At 39.6% G+C, this 21,800-nt stretch overlaps 1 protein-coding gene and 1 long non-coding RNA gene across 4 annotated transcripts in view; one reads left to right on the top strand and one right to left on the bottom strand.

Moving 5' to 3' along the window:
• Positions 1–181: 181 nt before the first annotated feature.
• On the bottom strand, positions 182–687 carry LOC102399336. Its single transcript, XR_329300.4, has 2 exons — positions 427–687; positions 182–273 (listed from the first exon to the last, which is right to left on the bottom strand). It is a non-coding gene; the product is annotated as an uncharacterized LOC102399336 (long non-coding RNA).
• A 134-nt stretch (positions 688–821) lies between these two features.
• Positions 822–21,800, top strand: part of UMPS (uridine monophosphate synthetase) — a 51,868-nt gene continuing 30,889 nt past the window's right edge. Inside the window, exons 1-2 of one of the 3 annotated variants that reach the window (XM_044934244.2) lie at positions 822–1,060; positions 21,319–21,472. In XM_044934244.2, coding sequence (XP_044790179.2) covers positions 905–1,060; positions 21,319–21,472 — 310 coding nt within the window. In that variant the 5' untranslated portion in view covers positions 822–904. The remainder of the gene's footprint in view (positions 1,061–21,318; positions 21,473–21,800) is intronic. The other 2 variants (XM_044934555.2, XM_006078534.4) reach the window with 2 other exon arrangements.

Here is a 21,800-nt window from a genome sequence, read left to right on the forward strand (position 1 = left end):
CAGGATTGCTTATGGTTTGCCACAGTTTCCATGCTGATAATACAATTCCTCTGCCATTCCCAAATAAAACTCATCTTGCTGGTACAGTAACTGGCCATTTTATTCTTTAGGTTGACAAGTATTAGGGATTGAAGTATTATGATTAGTTTATTTTGCAAACAAGAATAAAAATATCTTAAAGTTTGGTTTCTATTTCATCAAGATTTTATTGCATTTATTTGAAACGAGAACTGTCAAAAGCATGGGCTCCTTCACGCTGGCTGGTCATCTTGTCTTCACAGAAAACACAGACATACATAAAGAAAATAAAACAGAAATAACAATCAATTTCAGTTCAGTTCAGTCGCTCAGTCGTGTCCGACTCTGCAATCCCATGGACTGCAGCACGCCAGGCCTCCCTGTCCATCACCAACTCCCAGAGCTTACTCAAACTCATGTCCATCGAGTCGGTGATGCCATCCAACCATCTCATCCTCTGTCATCCCCTTCTCCTCCCGACTTCAATCCTTCCCAGCATCAGGATCTTTTCCAATAAGTCAGTTCTTCAAATGAGTCAGAATCAATTTGATGAGTAACAATTATAAGCCTTATGGTTTTTAACGGTAATTATCTTTAAAGTATTGCCATCTACCCATAAAGGGAATTTCCTCTAAGGAACTGATTTGTGAATACAAAATATGCTTAGATTTTCAGACTGGCTGGCATGATATTCCTCCTGGATAACCTTGATACCAAAGTATAAATTCATCTTCCTCGTTACTTGGGACCCGGAGCCGCGCGCAGCCAGCTACCCCGCCCAGCCGCCGGAAAAGGGGCCGGAAGAGGCGGGACTTCTCAGGTGGCGTCATCGGGCGCCGCGGCAAGCTGAGGTTTGGAGTTTGGAGTGAACTGGGAGAGCGGGACCATGGCGGCGGCTGATGCCCTTTTGGGGTCATTGGTAACGGGTCTGTACGACGTGCAGGCTTTTAAGTTTGGGAACTTCGTGCTGAAGAGTCGGCTCTCTTCCCCCGTGTACATCGATCTGCGGGGTATCGTGTCTCGACCGAGTATTCTGAATCAGGTACCTACCGGGGAAAGGAAAGAAGAGTGTTTCGTGGCGTGAATGGGGACCAGGAGGAGTGGAGTGGAGTGACGGAAGCTGGGCTCTGGGTGAGATCAAAAGAGCCAAGCAGGAGGGCCGACCCTGCTTCGGCTTGGGGGAGTTGGTTTGCGAAACCCAGAGACCAGGAACTGTTAGGCTCTTTAGGATCTAGAGGGCAGCGTGCTCGTAGACTCGCTTGGCTTTGACACGTGCTTTGCAGCCGAGTCAAGGAACCCAGTTTGGGGCCTTGGCTCTCACAGAAGTAGTTGAAGTTCTGCGTATTCAACTTCGTGAAAATGGGACGGGGAGGAAAAGGTGAGTGAGGGAAGAATTTAGTAGCTGCTTAAATACTTGGAAAGGCTCTTGCTAGGACAAGGGGATTCGATTTTGGACTTTGTGGCCAGGAGCAAGAATTAAGGCCAGAGGGTGGACATTTCATGGAGGCAGTTCTTTGGTGAATAAAAGGGAAAAGCTGTGTAGAAGTTAAGAGATTTCTAGCACAATGCTTCTCAAACTCATATGAATCACCTGGAATTTTGTTAAAATGGGTTATCTGATCGACTGAGTACATCTGAGGCAGGATAGGAGGTTATGCTTTCCTCACAAGCTGCCGACCAAAGCTGCAGATCACAGTGTAAGTAGAAGGGTCTAAATGTGCTGTTTAATAGGGTTTCCTATGGGTTGTTGTTGTTGTTGTTGTTTTGGTTGCGCTAGGTCTTCCTTGCTGCCCATGGTCTTTGTCTAGTTGTGGTCACCGGGGACTACTCTTCTGTGCCTGGGCTTCTCGTTGCTGTGGATTCTCTTGTGGAGCTCAGACTCTAAGCACTCTGACCTCAGAAGTTGTGGCACGTGGGCTTAGTTGCTCCGGGGCATGTATGATCTTCCCTGACCGGGCGTTGAACTCCTGTCCCGTGCATAGGCAGACGGATTCTTAACTTAAAAGTCCCGGGAATTTTTAAATTTAGTCACATGCGACTAGTGCCTACCTTTTTAAACAGTGAAGATACAGAACCTTGCCATTGTCACAGAAGTTCTGTCTGGAAGACGTGTAAAGCTTTCTCCACCACTAAGGGTTTATGTTCACCCCTTGTGAACCCCACTCTATGAGGTTATTACAAAAAGATCTGAAGCTCTAGTTGAAGTGGGTTAGAATCCAGAATCTTGCTATGGTGCATCTCATCAGTGCTGAGAAAGTGAATGATTAGGAATCTTATTTTGAAAAATTGGTTTATTTTTGAAGAAGTCATCAGTTTACAGATGACTAAAAATTATCTTTTGATACTAGATGTTGAGGTTTGTGTGTATGTGTGTGTTATTTTGGGTAGTTAACTCAGAAGGAGCTCAAAACACTGAGAGGTCTGGCTATAACAGAACTCTTTCATGTCTGCTTATGTATGTAAATAGGGTTTCTTATTATTTGCACACCCTGAGACACAATAGAATTTACACTGAACTCTGACTTCCTAATAGTAAGTAATAGTTATACTAGATACATAAATTAATTGCCAGGATCTGCTGCTGCTGCTAAGTCGCTCCAGTCGTGTCCGACTCTGTGCGACCCCATAGATGGCAGCCCACCAGGTTGCCCCATCCCTGGGATTCTCCAGGCAAGAACACTGGAGTGGGTTGCCATTTCCTTCTCCAAGGCATGAAAGTGAAAGTGAAGTTGCTCGGTTGTGTCTGACTCTTAGTGATCTCATGGACTGCAGCCTACCAGGCTCCTCCGTCCATGGGACTTTCCAGGCAAGAGTACTGGAGTGGGGTGCCATTGCCTTTTCCAAATTGCCAGGATCAGGTACTACTATTCCTGTTACTAAGCAATGCATTTTCAAAATAATATGTTTTATGCTTCTATCAAAATTTGCAGATTATGTTTTAATTCATTTTATGATCATAACAATTGTAATAACATAGAAGTTTTAACAGTTAGAGACTTAAGGTCATGGGAAAAAATTTTAAATTTAAACAATTTAAAATTTCAGTTTACATACATTTTTGGAGAAGTATCATAGAACGGTCAGTAGAAGTTTTTCAAGCATAAATGTATATTGCATTAGAATAAAATCCTCTGGAGATAATGAAATGAGAATATGAGTTCAAAAAAGTGTAAATTTTTCCAGGTTTCATAGTTAAGCATTTTCATGTTGTAGTTTGTTTTGTTTCTGGCTCCCTGAAGTCTTAGTAGTGGTATCCAGGATCTTTAGTTGCCTTACGTGGAATCTAGTTCCCAACCCCATCCCACTTTCCCCACATTGGGAATGCAGTCTTAGCCACTGGACCAATAGGGAAGTCTCTCTCTCTTTTTTTTTTTTAAAGCAGATGTTGCGTATCAAATCAATAAGGCATTTGGACTTAAAAGAATGATGTAACAGTCCTAGAATAACATGTTAATTTTTTCAGGACTCCAGAAGTTACATTTTTTGCCACTTAAAAATATTCATAAATTTTTCAAATCTTTAGAAATACAGGAACAAAAAAATTTGAACACCTCTGATATAGGTCACTTAGTAATTCTTCGCTTTTCTTAAAATAAGATGGTGTTGGGTGGGAGTATGCATTGTAGTGTTACAGTGTGATGATTTTTGTGGGAAAAGATATTATCAACTAGTGGCTCTGTATTTATGAGAACTTTCAAAAACACTTTGGTGTATAGTCTTTTGTTGATTTTTTAAAAATTGAGATACAGTTGACAGATAACTTTAAATTTGTTTCAGGTGTACGTAATGACTGTGTATATTGCATAATCATTGCCGCAGTAAGTGTAGTTAACATAATTGCAATCTTTTTCTTGTGCTGGGAACTTTCAAGATCTCTCAGCAACCTCCAAACATGCAAAACAGTATTATGAACTCTGGTCACTATGCTGTGTGTTGTAATACATTTCCATGACTTATTTATTTTATAATTGGAAGTTTGTACCTTTTGAATTCCTTCACCCATTTTGCCTCTCCCCTACTCTGCCTCTGGCAGCCACCAATCAGTTCTTTATATCTACGATTTATCTTTGTGTTGATAAGACTCCACATATAAATAAGATCGTGAGGTATTTGCCTTTCTCCATCTATTTCGCTTAGCATAATGCCCTTAAAGTCCCTTAATGCCCTTAAGTGTTGAGCCAGTGGGAATGTATTACCTTTGTTGTGGCTGAATAATACTCCGCTGCGTGTGTGTGTGTGTGTGTGTGTGTGTGTGTGTGTGTGTATGTACATACCACATTCTCTTTATCCATTTGTTCATTGATGGTTGTTTTGCAAATTAGGTTGTTTCCACATCTTGGTTATTGTAAATAATGCTCCAGTGAACGTGAGGGTGCAGATATCTTTTTAAGGTAGTGTTTTCATTTCCCTTAGGTAAATATCCAGAAGTGGACTTGCTGGATGACATGGGAGTTCTGTTTTTAACTTTTTGAGGAACCTCCATATTACTTTCCACAGTGGCTGCACCAAGTATCATTCCCACCATAAGTGCAGAAGGGTTCCATTTCCTTTGCATCCTCACCAAAACTTATTATTTCTTGTTCTTTTGGTAATAGCCATTTGATATCTCATTGTGGTTTTGATTTGCATTTCCCTGATTATTGGTGATTTTGAGCATCTTTGCATATGCTTCTGGGCTATTTGTATGTCTTGTTTGGAAAAAATGTCCGTTCAGATCCTCTGCTCATTTTTTTGATCAGATTGTTTTTTATTATTGAGCTCTATGAATTCTTTATATATTTTAGATACTAATCCCTTTTCGGGAATATAATTTGCAAATATCTTCTGCAGTTCAGAAGGCTACTTTTTTGGGGGGAGGGGGTGTTGCTGATGGCTCCCTTTGTTCTGTGGAAGCTCTTTAGTTTGATATAGTCCCATTTGTTTATTTTTACTTTTGTTGTCTTTGCCTTTGAAGTGAAATCCAAAGAAATGTCACCAAGAGTGATGTCAGGGAGCTTACCAGCTGTGTGTTATTCTAGGAGTTTTATGTTGTCAGGTCTTACATTCAGGTTTAATCCATTTTGAGTTAATGTTTATGTATGGTGGATTATAGCGGTCCACTTTCATTCTTTTGCGTGTGGCTGTCCTGTTTTACCAGCAGTGTGTCATTAAAGAGAGTGTCCTTGCCCATTGTGCGTTCTTGGCTCCTTTCTCATAAGTTAATTGAAATATGTGCTTGGGTTTATTTTTAGGCTCTCTATTCTGTTCTGTTGATCTGTTTGTTTGTTTTTATGCCAATTAGTTTTGACCACGATAGCTTTATTAATATAGTTTGAAATAAACGAGTGTGAAGTCTCCACCTTTATTTTTCTTTCTCAAGGTTGCTTTGGCCATTTGGGTGGCATAAAGTGAGGAGGAACTAAAAAGCCTCTTGATGAAAGTGAAAGAGGAGAGTGAAAAAGTTGGCTTAAAGCTCAACATTCAGAAAACTAAGATCATGGCATCCAGTCCCATCACTTCATGGCAAATAGATGGGGAAACAGTGTCAGACTTTATTTTTTTGGGCTCCCAAATCACTGCAGATGGTGACTGCAGCCATGAAATTAAAAGACACTTACTCATTGGAAGGAAAGTTATGACCAACCTAGACAGCATATTGGAAAGCAGAGACATTTCTTTGCCAACAAAGGTCCGTCTGGTCAAGGCTATGGTTTTTCCAGTGGTCATGTATGGATGTGAGAGCTGGACTGTGAAGAAAGCTGAGCGCCGAAGAAGTGATGCTTTTGAAGTGTGGTGTTGGAGAAGACTCTTGAGAGTCCCTTGGACTGCAAGGAGATCCAACCAGTCCATTTGAAAGGAGATCAGCCTTGGGATTTCTTTGGAAGGAATGATGCTAAAGCTGAAACTCCAGTACTTTGGCCACCTGATGCGAAGAGTTGACTCATTGGAAAAGACTCTGATGCTGGGAGGGATTGGGGGCAGGAGGAGAAGGGGACGACAGAGGATGAGATGGCTGGATGGCATCACTGACTCGATGGACGTGAGTCTGAGTGAACTCCGGGAATTGGTGATGGACAGGGAGGCCTGGCGTGCTGCGATTCATGGGGTTGCAAAGAGTCGGACACGACTGAGCGACTGAACTGAACTGATGGTTCCAAAGAAATTTTAGGATTGTTCTATTTCTGTGAAAAGTACTATTGGATTTTTGAAAGGGATGACATTGAATCTGCAGATTGCTTTGGGTAATGTGGACATTTTTACAATATTAATTCTTCCAAATATGAGCATGGAATATCTTAATTTGTGTCATGTTCAATTTTGTTCATTAGTGTCCTTTTAGTGTACAGGTCTTTCACCTCCTTGGTTGAATTTATTCTTAGGTACTTTGTTCTTTTTGAGGCAATTGTATATGGCATTGTCTTCTTAATTTCTCTGATAGTTTGTTGTTATTCTGTAAAAACACAACAGATTTTTGTATATTGATTTTGTACCTTCCAACTTTACTGAGTTCGTTTATTCTAACAATTTTTTGTGCCATCTTTATGGTTTTCTAAATATAAAATCATGTCATCCACTTAGTTTGGAGAAGGAAATGGCAGGCCACTCCAGTATTCTCGTTTGGAGAATCCCATGGACAGAGTCCACTGGCAGGCCACAGTCCATGGCATCGCAAGAGTCGGAATCGACTTAGTGACTAAGCCACCACCAGCGCTTAGTTCCTCCTCCCTTTCCAATATGCATACCTTTTATTTCTTTTTTCCTGCCTAATTGCTCTGACTAGAGCTTCCAGTACTATGCTGAGTAAAAAGTGGCAAGAATGAGCATCTTTGTCATGTTTCTGATCCTAAGGAAATAGCTTTCAGCTTTTCACCATTGAGTGTGATTAGCTGTGGGCCTATCATATGGCCTTTATTAGTCCATCTCTACCCATTGTTCAGTCTTTATCAATCGTGGTTGAATTTTATCAAGTGCTTTTTCTGTACCTATTGAGATGACCATATGATTTTTATCCTTCATTTTGTTAATGTGATGTGTCACATTGATTTGTAATGTTGAATCATCCTTGTATCCCTGAGATAAATCCCACTTGATCATAGCTGATTATCTTCTTTATGCATTGTTGAGTTTGGTTTGCTAATATTTTGTTGAAGGTTTGTACATCTAAATTCATTATCAATATTGACCTGTACTTTTTTTGTATGTGTCCTTGTCTGGTTTTGGTATCAGTGTAATGCTGGCCTTGTAAAAGGAGTTTGGGGACATTCCCTCCTCTTTTTAATGTTTTGGAAGAATTGGAGGAGGATAGGAATTAAATCTTTTTTGAATAGTAAAATTCAGTGATGAGGGCATAGGGTCTTAAACTTTCGTTTGTTGTGAGTTGTCTGTTTATTATTGATTAATTCTTAATATTTCTCCTATTTATTCATTATTTCTAATTATGGTTCAGTCTTGGAAGACTGTTTCTAGGAATTGATCCATTTCCCAGGGTATTTGTTGACTTACAGTTGTTCATAGTTACCTCTTAGGAGCCTTTTATTTCTTTGGTATCAGGTGTGTATACTCTTTGATTTCTGATTTTATTGATTTGAGTTCTCTTTTTTTCCTGGTGCTTTAGCTAAAGGTTTATCAATTTTGGTTATCTTTTTAAAGAACCAGCTATTAGTTCATTTATTTAAATTGTCTTTTTGGTCTCCATTTATTTCCACTGTGATCTTTATTTCCTTCTTTCTGCTACCTTTGGGCTTCATTTGTTCTTTTTCTGCTTTGTTTAGGCATAAAGTTAGGTTGTTTATTTGAAATTTTTCTTATTTCTTGAGGTGGGCCTGTATCATTATAAACTTTGCTCTTAAAACTGCTTTTGCTGAATCTTATAGACTTTGTATGTTTTCTTTTAATTTTCATTTGAATTAAGGGTTGTTTTTTTTTTAATTGTCCTTTGATTTCTTCATTGACCCACTGGTTGTTCCATAGCATATTGTTTAATCTTTATATATTTGAGATTTTTCTTGTTTTCTTCATGTAACTGAGTTCCAGTTTCATGCCATTGTGGTCAGAAAGATACTTGATATGATTTCAGTCTTCTTAAATTCCTTGGGAATTGTTTTGTGGTCTAACATGAGCTATCCTTGAGAATCTTGCAGGTACACTTAAACAATGTGTATTCTGCTGCTTTGGGATGGAATGTCGTCCATAGGGTCTGGAGTATTCTTGGTAGAAAGTGTTTTCCTTTGAGCACTCGGACTATATCATGCCACCTGCTTCTGGGCTGCAACGTTTTTGCTGAGAAATCTGCTGATAGTCCTAATGGGGTAGGGGGGTTGTTCTCTTGCATAACAAGTTGTTTTTCTCTTGCTCCTTTAAGATTCTTCCCTTGTCTTTAACTTTCGACATTTTAATTATGTTCAGGTTTTTTGGGGTTCATCTTCTTTCAAACACTCCTAATTCTGGATGTCTGCTTCCATCCCCGAGTTAAGTAAGCTTTCAGTCATTCTTTCTTTCTTTTTGTTTTTAATGTTTTTATTTTATATTGGTAGCAGAGTTGATTAACAGTGTTGTTAGTTTCAGGCGTACAGCAAAGTGATTCAGTTATATATGTACACATGTATCTGTTCTTTTTCAGATTCTTCTCCCATTTAGATTATTATAGAATATTGAGCAGAGTTGCCTGTGCTATACAGTAGGTTCTTGCTGGTTATCTATTTTAAATATGGCAGTGTGTATATATTCCAGACTCCCAGTTTATCCCTCCCCTCATCTTTCCCTTTGATAATCATATGTTTGTTTTGTAGTCTGTGAGTCTATGTTTTGTAAATATGTTCATTGTCTTTTTCTGTCTAACTTAATTCACTTGGTATGATAATCTCCAGGTCCATCCATATTACTGCAAATGGCATTATTTCATTCTTTTTAATTGCTGAGTAATATTCCATTGTATATATGTACCCCATCTCTATCCATTTATCTGTTGATGGACACTTAGGTTACTCCCGTTTCTTGGATATTGTGAATAACACAGCGGTGAATATTAGGGTGCATGGATCCTTTTGAACCATGGTTTTCTCTGGATCTATGCTCAGGAGTGGGATTGCTGGATAATGTCATAGCTATATATATTTTTAGTTTTTTAAGGAATGTCCATACTGTCTTCTATAGTGGCTGTACCAATATCCATTCCCACCAAAAGCATAGGAGGGTTCCCTTTCTCCAAGCCCTCTCTAGTATTTATTGTTTGTAACCTTTTTGATGATAGCCATTCTATTCTGACTGGTGTGAGGTGATATCTCATTGTAGTTTTGATTTGCATTTCCCTAATAATTAGCGGTGTTGAGCATCTTTTTATGTACCTCTTGGCCATAAGCCTGGCTTCTTGGGAGAAATGTCTGTTTAGGTCTTCTGCCCATTTGATTGAGTTGTTTGTTTCTTTGATACTGAGTTGCATGAGGTGTTTGTAAATTTTGGAGATTAATTCCTTGCCAGTTTCATGGTTTGCAAATATGGTCTCCCATCCTATGGGCTGTCTTTTCATTTTGTTTGTTATTTCCTTTGTTGTGCACAAACTTCTGAGTTTAATTAGGTCACATTTATTTAATTTTTGTTTTATTTCCATTACTTTAGGAAATGGATTGGAAAAGATACTGCTGCAATGTGTGTCAAAGAGCATTGCACATATGTTTTCCTGTCAGAATTTTATAGTATCCAGTCTTATATTTAAGTCTTTAATACATTTTGAGTTTATATTTGTATATGGTATTAAAGAGTGTGCCAATTTCATCGCTTTACATATGGCTGTCCAATTTGCCCAGGACCACTTATTGAAGAGACTGTCCTTTCTCCGTTACATATATAGTCTTGCCTCCTTTCTCAAAGATTAATTTACCATAAATGCATGTGTTTATTTCTGGATTTTGTGTCCTGTTTCATTGATCTATATTTTTGTGACAGTGTCATACTGCAGTTTTGTAGTATAGTCTAAGGTCAGGGAGCCTGATTTTTCCATCATTGCTTTTTGTACTTGTGGTTGCTTTGGCTATTTGGGGTCTTTTGTGTCTTCACAGAAATTAAAATTTTTTTTGTTCTAGTTCTGTGAAAAATGCCATCAGTAGTTTGGTAGGGATTGCACTGTGTCTGTAGATTGCCTTGGGTAGTATAGTCATTTTGACAGTTGTCCAAGAGCATGGTACACCTTTCCATCTGTTTGTGTCATCTCTGATTTCTTTCATCACCATCTTAGTTTTCAGAGTTGAGATTTTTGTCTCCTTAGGTTTGTTCCTAGGTATTTTATTCTTTTTATTTTTAAGCAAAAATAAGACTATATATGCTACTGCTGCTAAGTCACTTCAGTCGTGTCCGACTCTGTGCGACCCCATAGACGGCAGCCCACCAGGTTGCCCCATCCCTGGGATTCTCCAGGCAAGAACACTGGAGTGGGTCGCCATTTCCTTCTCCAATGCGTGAAAGTGAAGAGTGAAAGTGAAGTCACTCAGTCGTGTCCAACTCTTTGCGATCCCATGGACTGCAGCCTACCAGGCTCCTCCGTCCATGGGATTTTCCAGGCAAGAGTACTGGAGTGGGGTGCAATTGCCTTCTCCAAGACTATATATATACATACACACACACATACACACACACACACACACACACACACACACACACATATATATTTGGCCACACCGGCTGGCATGTGGGATCTTAGTTCCCTGACTAGGAATTGAACCTGTGTCCCTTGCATTGTAAGTATGAATCTTAACCACTGGACCACCAAAAAAGTCCTGGTATTTTACTCTTTCTGATGTGATGGTAAATGGAATTGTTTTTTAAATTTCTCTTCCTGATTTTTTGTTGTTCATTTGCTCAGTCATGTCTGAGTCTTTGCAACCCCATGGACTGCAGCATGCCAGGCTTCCCTTGACTAAGTCCTGGAGTTTGCTCAAACTCATGTCCATTGAGTCAATAATGCCATCCAGCCATTTTCTCCTCTGTCACCCCTTCTCCTCCTGCCCTCAATCTTTCCCAGCATCAGAGTTTCCTCCAGTGAGTTGACTCTTTGCATCAGGTGGCCAGAGTATTGGAGCTTTAGCTTCAACATCAGTCCTTCCAATGAATGTTCAGGGTTGATTTCCTTTAGGATTGACTGGTTTGATCTCCTTGCAGTCCAAGGGACTCTCAAGAGTCTTCTCCAGCACCACAGTTTAGGAGCATCAATTCTTCGATGCTCAGCCTTCTTTATGGTCCAATTCTCACATCTGTACATGACTACTGGAAAAACCATAGCTTTGACTAGATGGACCTTTGTCAGTAAAGTGATGTCTCTGCATTTTAATACACTGTCTAGGTTTGTCACAGCTTTTCTTCCAAGGAGCAAGTGTCTTTTAATTTCATGGCTGCAGTCACTGTCCACAGTGACTTTGGAGCCCAAGAAAATAAAGTCTGTCACTGTTTCCATTGTTTCCCCATCTATTTGCCATGAAGTGATGGGACCAGATGCCATGATCTTCATTTTTTTCGCTTAAGGCTTTCTTCTCTCTCCTTGCTGTTCTTTGGAAGTCTGCATTCAGATGGGTGTATCTTCCCTTTTCTCCTTTGCCTTTCACTTATCTTCTTTTCTCAGCTGTTTGTAAGGCGGCCTCAGACAACCATTGCCTTGTTGCATTTCTTCTTCTTGGGAGTGGTTTTGGTCACCACCTCCTGTTGTTAGGTATGTAAAAATGCAAGAGATTTCTGTGTATTAATTTTGTATTCTCCAAACTTTACCAAATTCACTGATGTGCTCTAGTAGTTTTCTGGTGGCATCTTTAGAGTTTTCTATGTAGAATATGTCATCTGAGATCAGTGACAGTTTTACCAGTTTTCCAATTTCGATTCTATTTATTTCTTTTTCTTCTGTGATTGCTATGGCTAGGACTTCCAAAACTGCTGAATAAAGGTGGTGAGAGTGGGCATCCTAGTCTTGTTCCTGATCTTAGAAAGATGCTTTCAGCTTTTAACTGTTGACTATTATGTTAGCTTTGTCATATATGGTCTTTATTATGTTGAGGTATATTCTCTTTATTCTCATTTTGTGGAGAGTTTTTAAAATAAATACGTTTTGGATTTTGTCAGGTTTTTCTGCATCTACTGAGATGATCATATAATTTGTATTCTTCAATTTGTTGGTGTGATGTATCATACTGATTGATTTGCAGATATTCAAAAATCCTTCCATCACTGGGATAAATCCCAGTTCATCATGGTGTATGATCCTTTTAATGTATTGCTGGATTTGCTTTTCTAGTATTTTGTTGAGGATTTTTACATCTATGTTCATCAGTGGTGTTGGCCTGTAATTTTATTTTTGTGTGTGTTATTGTTCTCTGATTTTGGTATCAGGGTGATGGTGGCCACATTGAGTCTGGTTTGGGAGTATTCCTTCCTCTGCCATTTTTTGGAACAGTTTGAGGATGGGTGTTAACTCTTCTCTAAATTTGATAAGAATTGGCCTGTGAAGTCATCTAGTCATGGACTTTTGTTTGTTAGTTTTTTACTCACAGTTTCAATTTCAATACTTGTGATTGGTCTGTTCATGCTTTCTGTATCTTCCTCATTCAGTCTTGGGAAACCTTTCTAAGAATTGTCCATTTCTTCTAGATGGTCCGTTTTATTAACTTATAGTTACTTATAGTACTCTCACGATCCTTTGTATTTCCTTGGTGTCCACTGTAACTTCGTTTTCATTTCTAATTTTATTGATTTGAGCCCTTTCCCCTGTTTCCTGGATGAGTCTGGCTAAAGCTGTATCAATTTTGTTTACCTTTTCAAACAACCAGCTTTTAGTTTCATTGGTCTTTTCTATGGTAGTCTTCATCTCTATTTCATTTATTTCTGCTCTGATCTTTATGATTTCTTTCTACTAACTTTGGGTTTTGTTTGTTTTTCTTCCTCTAGTTTGCTTTATGTGTAAAGTTAGGTCATTTCATTGAGACTTTTCTTGTTTCCTGAGGTAAGATGGTATTGCTATAACTTCCCCTCTTAGAACTGCTTTTGCTGCGTCCCATAGAATTTGAATCTTTTTTTTTAATGTGTACATTTTTAGGCTGCACCAAGTCTCCATTGCTGTCCATGGGCTTTCTCTAGTTTTGGCGAGTGGGGGCTGCTCTCCGAGCTGCCCGGGCTTCTCGTTGCAGCGGTTTCTCTGGTGGAGCTCGGGCCCTAGGCATGCGGGCTTCAGCAGTGTGGCACACTGGGTTGGCTGCTCCACTGTATGTGGGATGCCCCTAGACCAGGGGTCAACACATGACCCTGCACTGGCGGGCGGATTCTTAACCGTTAGAACACCAGGGAAGTCTGTGTTTTTGTTTTCTCTTGTCTCTAGTCATTTATTCTTTGATTTCTTCAGTGAGTTGTTTAGTAACATGTTGTTCAGCTTCCACATGTTTGTGTTTTTTACAGTTTTTTGTCTTAGTGTATTTCTAATCTCATAGTGTTGTGATGGGAAAATATGCTTGATATGATTTCAGTTTTCTTAAACTTACCGTGGCTTGCTTTGTGGTCCAGCATGTGATAAATCCTGGAGAATGTTCTATGTGCACTTGAGAATGTGTATTTTGGATGGGATGTTCTTATAAATATCAATTAAATCAGTCTGGTCCAATGTGTCATTTAAGGCATGTGTTTCCTTATTGATTTTCTGTCTGGACCATCTCTGTTGATGTAAATGGGGTGTTAAAGTCCCCCACTATTATTGTGTAGCTGTCGATTTCTCCTTTTACGGCTGTTAATATTTGCCTCATATATTGAGGTGCTCCTGTGTTGGGTACATATGTATTTACAGTTGTTATATATATAGTGTACAATGTGAATGTTCTCAGTATTTTTTTCTTTAGATTCATTCATTCATTTCTTCAGTATTGAACAGGTGCCTACTATGTGCTTGGCAATGGCTAGCAGTTTTTCTGGTTGGTAGTTTGTGAAGGGCTTGTTTATTGGGTTGGAGATTTTTTTCGATCTAAATGAGAAGCATCCACTCGCTGGGATGTCTCCTCCCTAGCTTTTTTCCCTTAGTCACATCCAAGAAGGGCAAAGGAAGAGCTCTAAACAAGAAGCACCTGGGCTCACCCTTTGAGGCACAAGTGGTGAAAACTCCCTGGCAGAGAGCAGGGAGAAAAGGAAATCCTTGTGCATCCAAGCCTCTGGGTAGGACAGGACTTTGTTAATTAAGACAGTCAAGACAGGAGGCAGGAGGACTTCTAGGGAGCTTGGGACTCCTTGGAGTTAGAATCTGTTAGAAGGTCTTGATGTCTAAAAAATGATCATTGGTATTAAAATAAGTGTTACAGTTTTTTCCCACCTAAAGTTATATGTCCTTTGGAATTCTTTCAGCTTTTTTAGTATGATGGGCATTCTGAATAATGGGGTGTGGGACTGAAACAGAATTTTAAAATATCATGTGAGCAAATTCCATGTGTATACAAAGAGATAAAAGAATCCCCTAACCGTTGACAGTTGTTTCACTTTCACGCATGAAGTCCTCCATAAGAGAGGGATAAAGTCTCTTGAATTTGTTACAATATTGTTTCTGTTTTATGTTTTGGATTTTTGGTGGTGGGATTATTAACTCGCCTGCCAGGAATTGAACCTGCACCCTTTGCGTTGGAAGGTAGAGTCTTAGCCACTGGACTGCCAGGGAAGTCCCTGCCTACTCTTAATTACCAAAGATGAGACTTGAATGAGCTGATATCCTGGGAAAGGGGACAGAACTTTTTTTTTTAACATACCTGGAGCTCTGGAGAAAAAAAAGCAATACCTGGGCATTTGTATTTTTCAAAAAGTTTCAAGATAATTCTGATATGCATCTGGATTTTGAAAAGTGATTATAGGTTTCTCTATTGTAGTTTTGGTGATATAGAGTTCTATTATTTTTTTCTGCTGACCAATTGTGATCCAGTGATATTAAGTAATAATTACATGATCATAATAGTAAAAGATGTTTTATCAGTTTTCATAATCAATAGCCAGACCAAAAATAGAAGATAATTACACGGGAACATGATTAACTTAGCAATATAAAATAATTAGATACAATTTGGGGGTCCGGCAGAGTGATATGGAAGTGGAAGTACATACATGCATTTGTTTTCATCAGCGCAGCCAGTCTGTGTCTTTGGTTGGTGCACTTAACCCATTTACATTTAAGGTAATTAATCGATGTATATGATCATATTACCATTTTCTTAATTATCTTGGGTTTATGTTCTGTAGATCTTTCCCTTCTCTTGTGTTTGCTGCCTAGAGAAGTTCCTTTAATGTTTGTTGTAAAGCTGGTTTGGTGGTCCTGAATTCTGTTAACTTTTGCTTGTCTGGAAAGCTTTTGGTTTCTCCATCAAATCTGAATGAGACTTGGTGGGTAGAGTATTCTTGGTTGTAGGTTCTTCCTTTCATCACTTTAAATATACTGTGACATTCCTTTCTGGCTTGTAGAGTTTCTGTTGAAAAATCAGCTGATAGCCTGATAGGAGTTCCCTTGATGTTATTTGTTGTTTTTTCCTTGTTGCTTTTAATGTTTTATCTCTGTCTTTAATTTTTGTCAGTTTGATTACTATGTGTCTTGGAGTGTTCCTCCCTGGGTTTATCCTGCCTGGGATTCTCTGCTTCTTGGACTTGGTTGACTATTTCCTTTCACAATTTAGGGAAGTTTTCAGCTATTATCTCTCCAGATATTTCTTAGGTCCTTTCTCTCTTCTCCTTCTAGGACCCCTATAATGCAAATGTTGGTGGTTTAATGTTATCCCAGAGGTCTCTTACAGTGTCTTCATTTCTTTTCATTCTTTTTTCTATATTCTGTTCTACAGCAGTGATTTCCACTATTCTGTCCTCCAGATCATTTATTCATTCTTCTGCCTTATTCTGCTGCTGATTCCTTCTAGTGTATTTTTCATCTGTTTGTTTGTTCTTTAGTTCTAGTAGATCTTTGGTATTCTTGCATTTTCTCCATTGTTTTCCAGAGATCCTGGATCATCTTCACTATCATTATTCTGAATTTTTTTTCTGGAAGGTTGCCTATCTCCACTTCATTTAGTTGTTTTTCTGGGGTTTTATCTTGTCCCTTCATCTGGGACATAACTTTTTACTTTTTCATCGTGATTAACTCTCTGTAATATGTTTTTTCCTTTAGCCACTCTGGGACTGTGCTGCTTCTTGCTTCTTCTGTCTGCCCACTGGTGTTTAGTTGCTCAGTCATGTCTGACTCTTTGCGACCCCATGGACTGCAGCACGTCAGGCTTCCCTGTCCTTCACCATTTCCCGGAGCTTGCTCAAACTCATGTCCATTGAGTCAGTGATGCCATCTAACCATCTCATCCTCTGTCATCCCCTTCTCCTGCCTTCAGTCTTGCCCAGCATTAGGGTTTTTTCCAATGAGTTGGCTCTTTGAATCACATGGCCAAAGTATTGGAGCTTCAGCTTCAGCATCAGTCCTTCCAATGAATATTCAGGACTGATCTCCTTTAGGATTGACTGGTTGGATCTCCTGGCAGTCCAAGGGACTCTCAAGAGCCTTCTCCAGCACCACAGTCCAAAAGCATCAATTCTTCGGTGCTCAGCCTTCTGTATGGTCCAACTCTCACATCCATCCATGACTCCTGGAAAAACCATAGCTTTAACTATACGGACCTTTGTCAGCAAAGTAACGTCTGCTTTTTAATATGCTGTCTAGGTTGCTCATAGCTTTTCTTCCAACAAGCGAGCGTCTTTTAATTTCATTGCTGCAGTCACCATCTGCAGTGATTTTGGAGCCCAACAAAATTAAGTCTGTCACTGTTTCCATTGTTTCCCCATCTATTTGACATGAAGTGATGGGACCAGATGCCATGACCTTAGTTTTTTGAATGTTGACTTTTAAGCCAACTTTTTCACTCTTTTCTTTCACCTTCATCAAGAGGCTCTTTAGTTCTTTGCTTTCTGCCATAAGGCTGGTGTTATCTGCATATCTGAGGTTATTGATATTTCTCCCGGCAATCTTGATTCCAGCTTGTGCTTCATCCAGCCTGGCATTTCGTATGATGTACTCTGTGTGTAAGTTAAATAAGCAGGATGACAATATACAGCTTTGACATTCTCCTTTCCCAATTTGGAACCAGTCTGTTGTTCCATGTCCAGTTCTAACTGTTGTTTCTTGACCTGCATACAGGTTTCACAGGAGGCGAGTATCCCCATCTCTTTGAGAGTTTTCCCCAGTTTGTCATGATCCACACGGTCAAAGGCTTCAGTGTAGTCAATGAAGGAGAAGTAGATGTTTTTCTGGAATTGTCTTGCTTTTTTGGTGTTCCAGCGGATGTTGGCTATTTGATCTCTGGTTCCTCTGCCTTTTCTAAATCCAGCTTAACCATCTAGAAGTTCTCGGTTCATGTAGCGTTGAAATCTAGCTTGGAGAATTTTGAGCATTACTAGCATGTGAGATGAGTGCAATTGTGCGGTAGTTTAAGATTCTTTGTCATTGCCCTTCTTTGGGATTGGAATGAAAACTGACCATTTCCAGTCCTGTGGCCACTGCTGAGTTTTCCAAATTTGCTGGCATATTGAGTGCAGCACTTTAACAGCATCTTCTTTTAGGATTTCAAATAGCTCAGCTGGCATGGTTAATGGCAACCACCAAGGGGGACCTTCCCAGACTGGTGCCCCTGTCCCTGTGGTGAGCCCCTGCTGACTCCACAGGAGGCTTTCCAACACTATCAGGTAGTTTGGTTCAGTCTCCAGTGGGATCACTCCTCCTCTTCTGGGTCTTTGTTCATGCAAGATTTTGTTTGTGCCCTCTAAGACTGGAGTCCATGTTTCCCCTAGTCCTGTGGAAGTCCTGTAATCAAACCCCACTGGCCTTTGAGGCCAGAGTCCCTGGGGATTTCTAGTCCCTTTGTCAGATCCCCAGGCTGGGAAGCCTGAAGTGGTATTCGGAAGCTTCATAACAGTGGGATAACTTTTTGGCATTATTGTATTGTAGTCTGTGGATCACCCACCTGGTGGGTATGGGATTTGATTTTATTGTGATTGTGCCTCTCCTGCTGTCTTACTGCAGCTTCTTCTTTGTCTTTGGACGTGGGGTATCTTTCTTTGGTGGGTTCCAGTGTCCTGTCAATGATTGTTCAACAGCTAGTTACCATTCGGGTGTTCTCACAGGAGATGAGTGCACATCTTCTACTCCACTATCTTAAACTGGAAGCCATTATTCTCAGTATTATCCCCTTGGTCTCCTAGACTGTTTCTGCTTTTTAAAATTCTGGGGTTTTGTTTATTGCTGCCCTGTTTGGATGAGTTCCACTGCCCTGTCTTCCAGATTACCAATCTTTCTGCTTTATCTAGTCTGTTTTTGAACCCCTTTAGTGTGTTTTTCAGATAAGTTGTTATATTCTTCAGCTCTCTGATTTCTCTTTGGTATATTTTTGCATTTTCTCTTTTTTCAAGTTCATCTATTCTTTTTCCTATTTTGGTGAGCATCTTTATGACCATTACTTTAAATGCTTTATCAGGTAAATTACTTACCTTTTTCATTAAGATTTTTTCTAGGAGCTTTATCTTTTTTTGTTATTTGGAACATATATCTCTGTTTCTTCAATTTGCTTGACTCTGTGTTTGTTTCCATGTGTTAGGTAAAACAGTATTTCTTCCAGTCTTGATGGGGTGGCCCCACGTTGGAAATGAAGCTTACTTAACCTTTAACCTTGCGTAATTCTTGGTTATTTCTCAAACTGTGTATTCTACTGTTTCACACCTGTGGAGCCCAGAAATGAAATCCCCCTTTGCAACCAGAGTACAGACTCAAGTGGTGTCCCCTGTTTGGGTTGCACATGCCTGCTGGCTTTGGTGCGTATCCACACTGCTGCTGTGGCTGCAGGACTGGAGGGGATGGGGAGCATGCTGTTATGCTGTTGCAGAAGCATGGGGAAATGGTGCATTCCCCTGCTGCCTCTGGGGGTGCTGGGCAGAGGCGTGTGGGGAAGGCACTGGCAAGTTAGAGAATGTAAAAATGGTGCCTGCTGGTGCTTCCATTGGAGAAGGCAACGGCACCCCACTCCAGTACTCTTGCCTGGAAAATCCATGGATGGAGGAGTCTGGTAGGCTGCAGCCCATGGAGTCGCTAAGAGTCGGACATGACTGAGCGACTTCACTTTCCCTTTTCCCTTTCATGCCTTGAAGAAGGAAATGGCAACCCACTCCAGTGTTCTTGCCTGGAGGATCCCAGGGACGGGGGAGCCTGGTGGGCTGCCGTCTATGGGGTCGCACAGAGTCGGACACGACTGAAGCGACTCAGCAGCAGCAGTGCTTCCATACCTGGAGAGAGCTCCAGCAGTGACATTCCGGCAGAGTTTTTAAGATTACCAGATGAATTTCCTTGATATATGATCTGGGCTCTTTTCAAGTTGCTGCCCTTTAGCTGGGTCCCAGGGTGAGTGAGTCTGCTCACAATCCATTTAAGAGAAAATCTCCATTCCCTGCATCCATCTGATTTTCCTGGATCTAAACTCTGTTGGTGTTCAAAGCCAAGTGTTTTGAGTACTTATCTGTCTGGTGCGGGTTCGCAGGTTAGGGCGACTGATGTAGGGTGTCAGGGGGAAGTTCGGTTTTTGTGAGCTCCGTGTTGCTTATGGGTTGCTGAAGTGGGGATGGAGTTTTGAGGAGACTGTGTCTAACTTCTACATATCTCAATAGGCCTTTTTATCCTTTGTTGTGATGGAGCTGTTCTGCTGGTTCTCAGGTTCCTTTAGAGGGAATTGTTCACAGTGAGTTATAGAATTGTTGTGTCAATGAGAGGAGGTGAGTTCAGGATGTTCTTACTCTGCAGTCTTGAACCACTTTCCCACTTGTTTATTTTTGGTTTTGTTGCCTTTGCTTTTGGTGTCAAATCCAAAAATATCATTGCTAAGACCAATGTCAAGGAACTTACCACTTGTTTTTTTCTAGGAATTTTATGATTTCCTGTCTTTAATCCATTCTGAGTTAATTTTTTTTTTTGACATTTACCAAGAGAGATTTTATTTATTTATTTATTTATTTTTCTCTTTATTTTATTTATTTTTTAAATTTTATTTTATTTTTAAACTTTACATAATTGTATTAGTTTTGCCAAATATCAAAATGATTCTGAGTTAATTTTTATGTATGGTGTAAGACAGTAGTCTAATGTGCCCCAAACCTGTTTGTTGAAGAGACTATCCTTTTCCCTTTTTATATCCTTGGCTCCTTTAATGTGTATTGTTTGAACATATATGTGTAGCTTTATTTCTGGGCTTTCCATTCTGTTGACCTGTGTGTCTGGTTTTATGCCAATGCCATATTGTTTTGATTACTATTACTTTGTAATATAGTCTGAAATCAAGGAGCATGATGCCTCTAGTTTTGTTCTTTTTCAAGATTGTTTTGGGTATCCTGGGTCTTTTGTAGTTCCGTACGAATTTTAGGATTGTTCCATTTCTGTGAAAAGTGCCTTTGTAACTATATAGAAATTGTATTGAGTTTGTTTATTGCTTTGGATAACATGGACATTTTAACATTTTAATTCTTCTGATCCATGAGCCTGGAATATTCTTCCATTTGCTTATGCCACCTTCAGTTTTTTTTTAAATCTAATATTTTTAATGTGCAAGTCTTTCACTTCCTTGGTTAAATTTATTTGTAGGTGTTTTATTCTTCATAATGCAACTGTTTTCTTTTTAAATATTTGTATTTATTTATTCGACTGCACTGGGTCTCAATTGTGGCACATGGGACCTTTGACCTTTGTTGCGGAATCTTTAGATATGTGGAATGTAGAATGTGGAATCTTTAGATACAGCATGCAGGATCTTTAGTTGTGGCATGTGGGATCTACTTCCCCAACCAGGGATAGAACCTGGGTCCCCTGTGTTGGGAGCACCAAGTCTTAGCCACTCATTCACCAGACAAGTCCTGATGCGATTGTTTTATTTCTCTTGTAAAACTTCTTAATTGAAAACTTGTGTTGGGAAAATAAAACTGATGGGTTTAGATACTCAAAGCATAATGAATTTACTGAGAACAACTGTGAAGCCTAAGTGTAATGCCCAGTCTCAGGGTCAATTTCATAGCCTTTCCTGACACATTCCATGTTGCCCTTGAAGCAGTCCTGAGTCTAGCCAAGTAGATTAATTCTTGTGTTTTTATATTTGTTTTGTAAACTGGGATTTGTGGAGAGAATAATTTAACAAGGCATTTATATTTTTCTGGCCCAAGTTTGAGACTTTCCTTTGCTAGGTTCTTACTGTCACATTGTTACATGATTTATATACAGCTTTAAAAATAGTAATAATAGGTCATTCATATGTTCTTTTTCTTTAACAGGTTGCAGAAATGTTATTTCAAACTGCCCAAAATGCAGAGATCAAGTTTGACACTGTGTGTGGAGTACCTTATACAGCTTTACCATTGGCTGCGGTTGTCTGTTCAACCCACCAAATTCCAATGCTTGTCAGAAGGAAGGAGAAAAAGGATTATGGTAAAGTAAAAGTAGTATAGCATTAAGTTGATTCATAACCTGGCACTTTTAGAATTTGTTCTTCTAGGTACTGAGGTTGATAGTCACCTTGAATATTCCTCATAAGTCCTTTAAGTTGTTATGGCCTTGGAGTGTGTTAACTGTTGTTATAAAGCAACTCCCTTTCCTTTAGAGTCTGGGGATAAAATGCTTTATTTTAATTAGGCAGTAAAAAAAAAAAAGTGCTTTGTGCACCAAATTTATGAAACCCAACATTTTTACCAGGACTTTCCTCATCAGCAGAATGCTTTTAGAGCACATACTTCCCCAGGGTACCGTGTTCAAATTA

The sequence above is a fragment of the Bubalus bubalis genome, chromosome 1 (genome assembly GCF_019923935.1).
Source record: "Bubalus bubalis isolate 160015118507 breed Murrah chromosome 1, NDDB_SH_1, whole genome shotgun sequence".
Taxonomy (NCBI): Eukaryota; Metazoa; Chordata; class Mammalia; order Artiodactyla; family Bovidae; genus Bubalus; species Bubalus bubalis.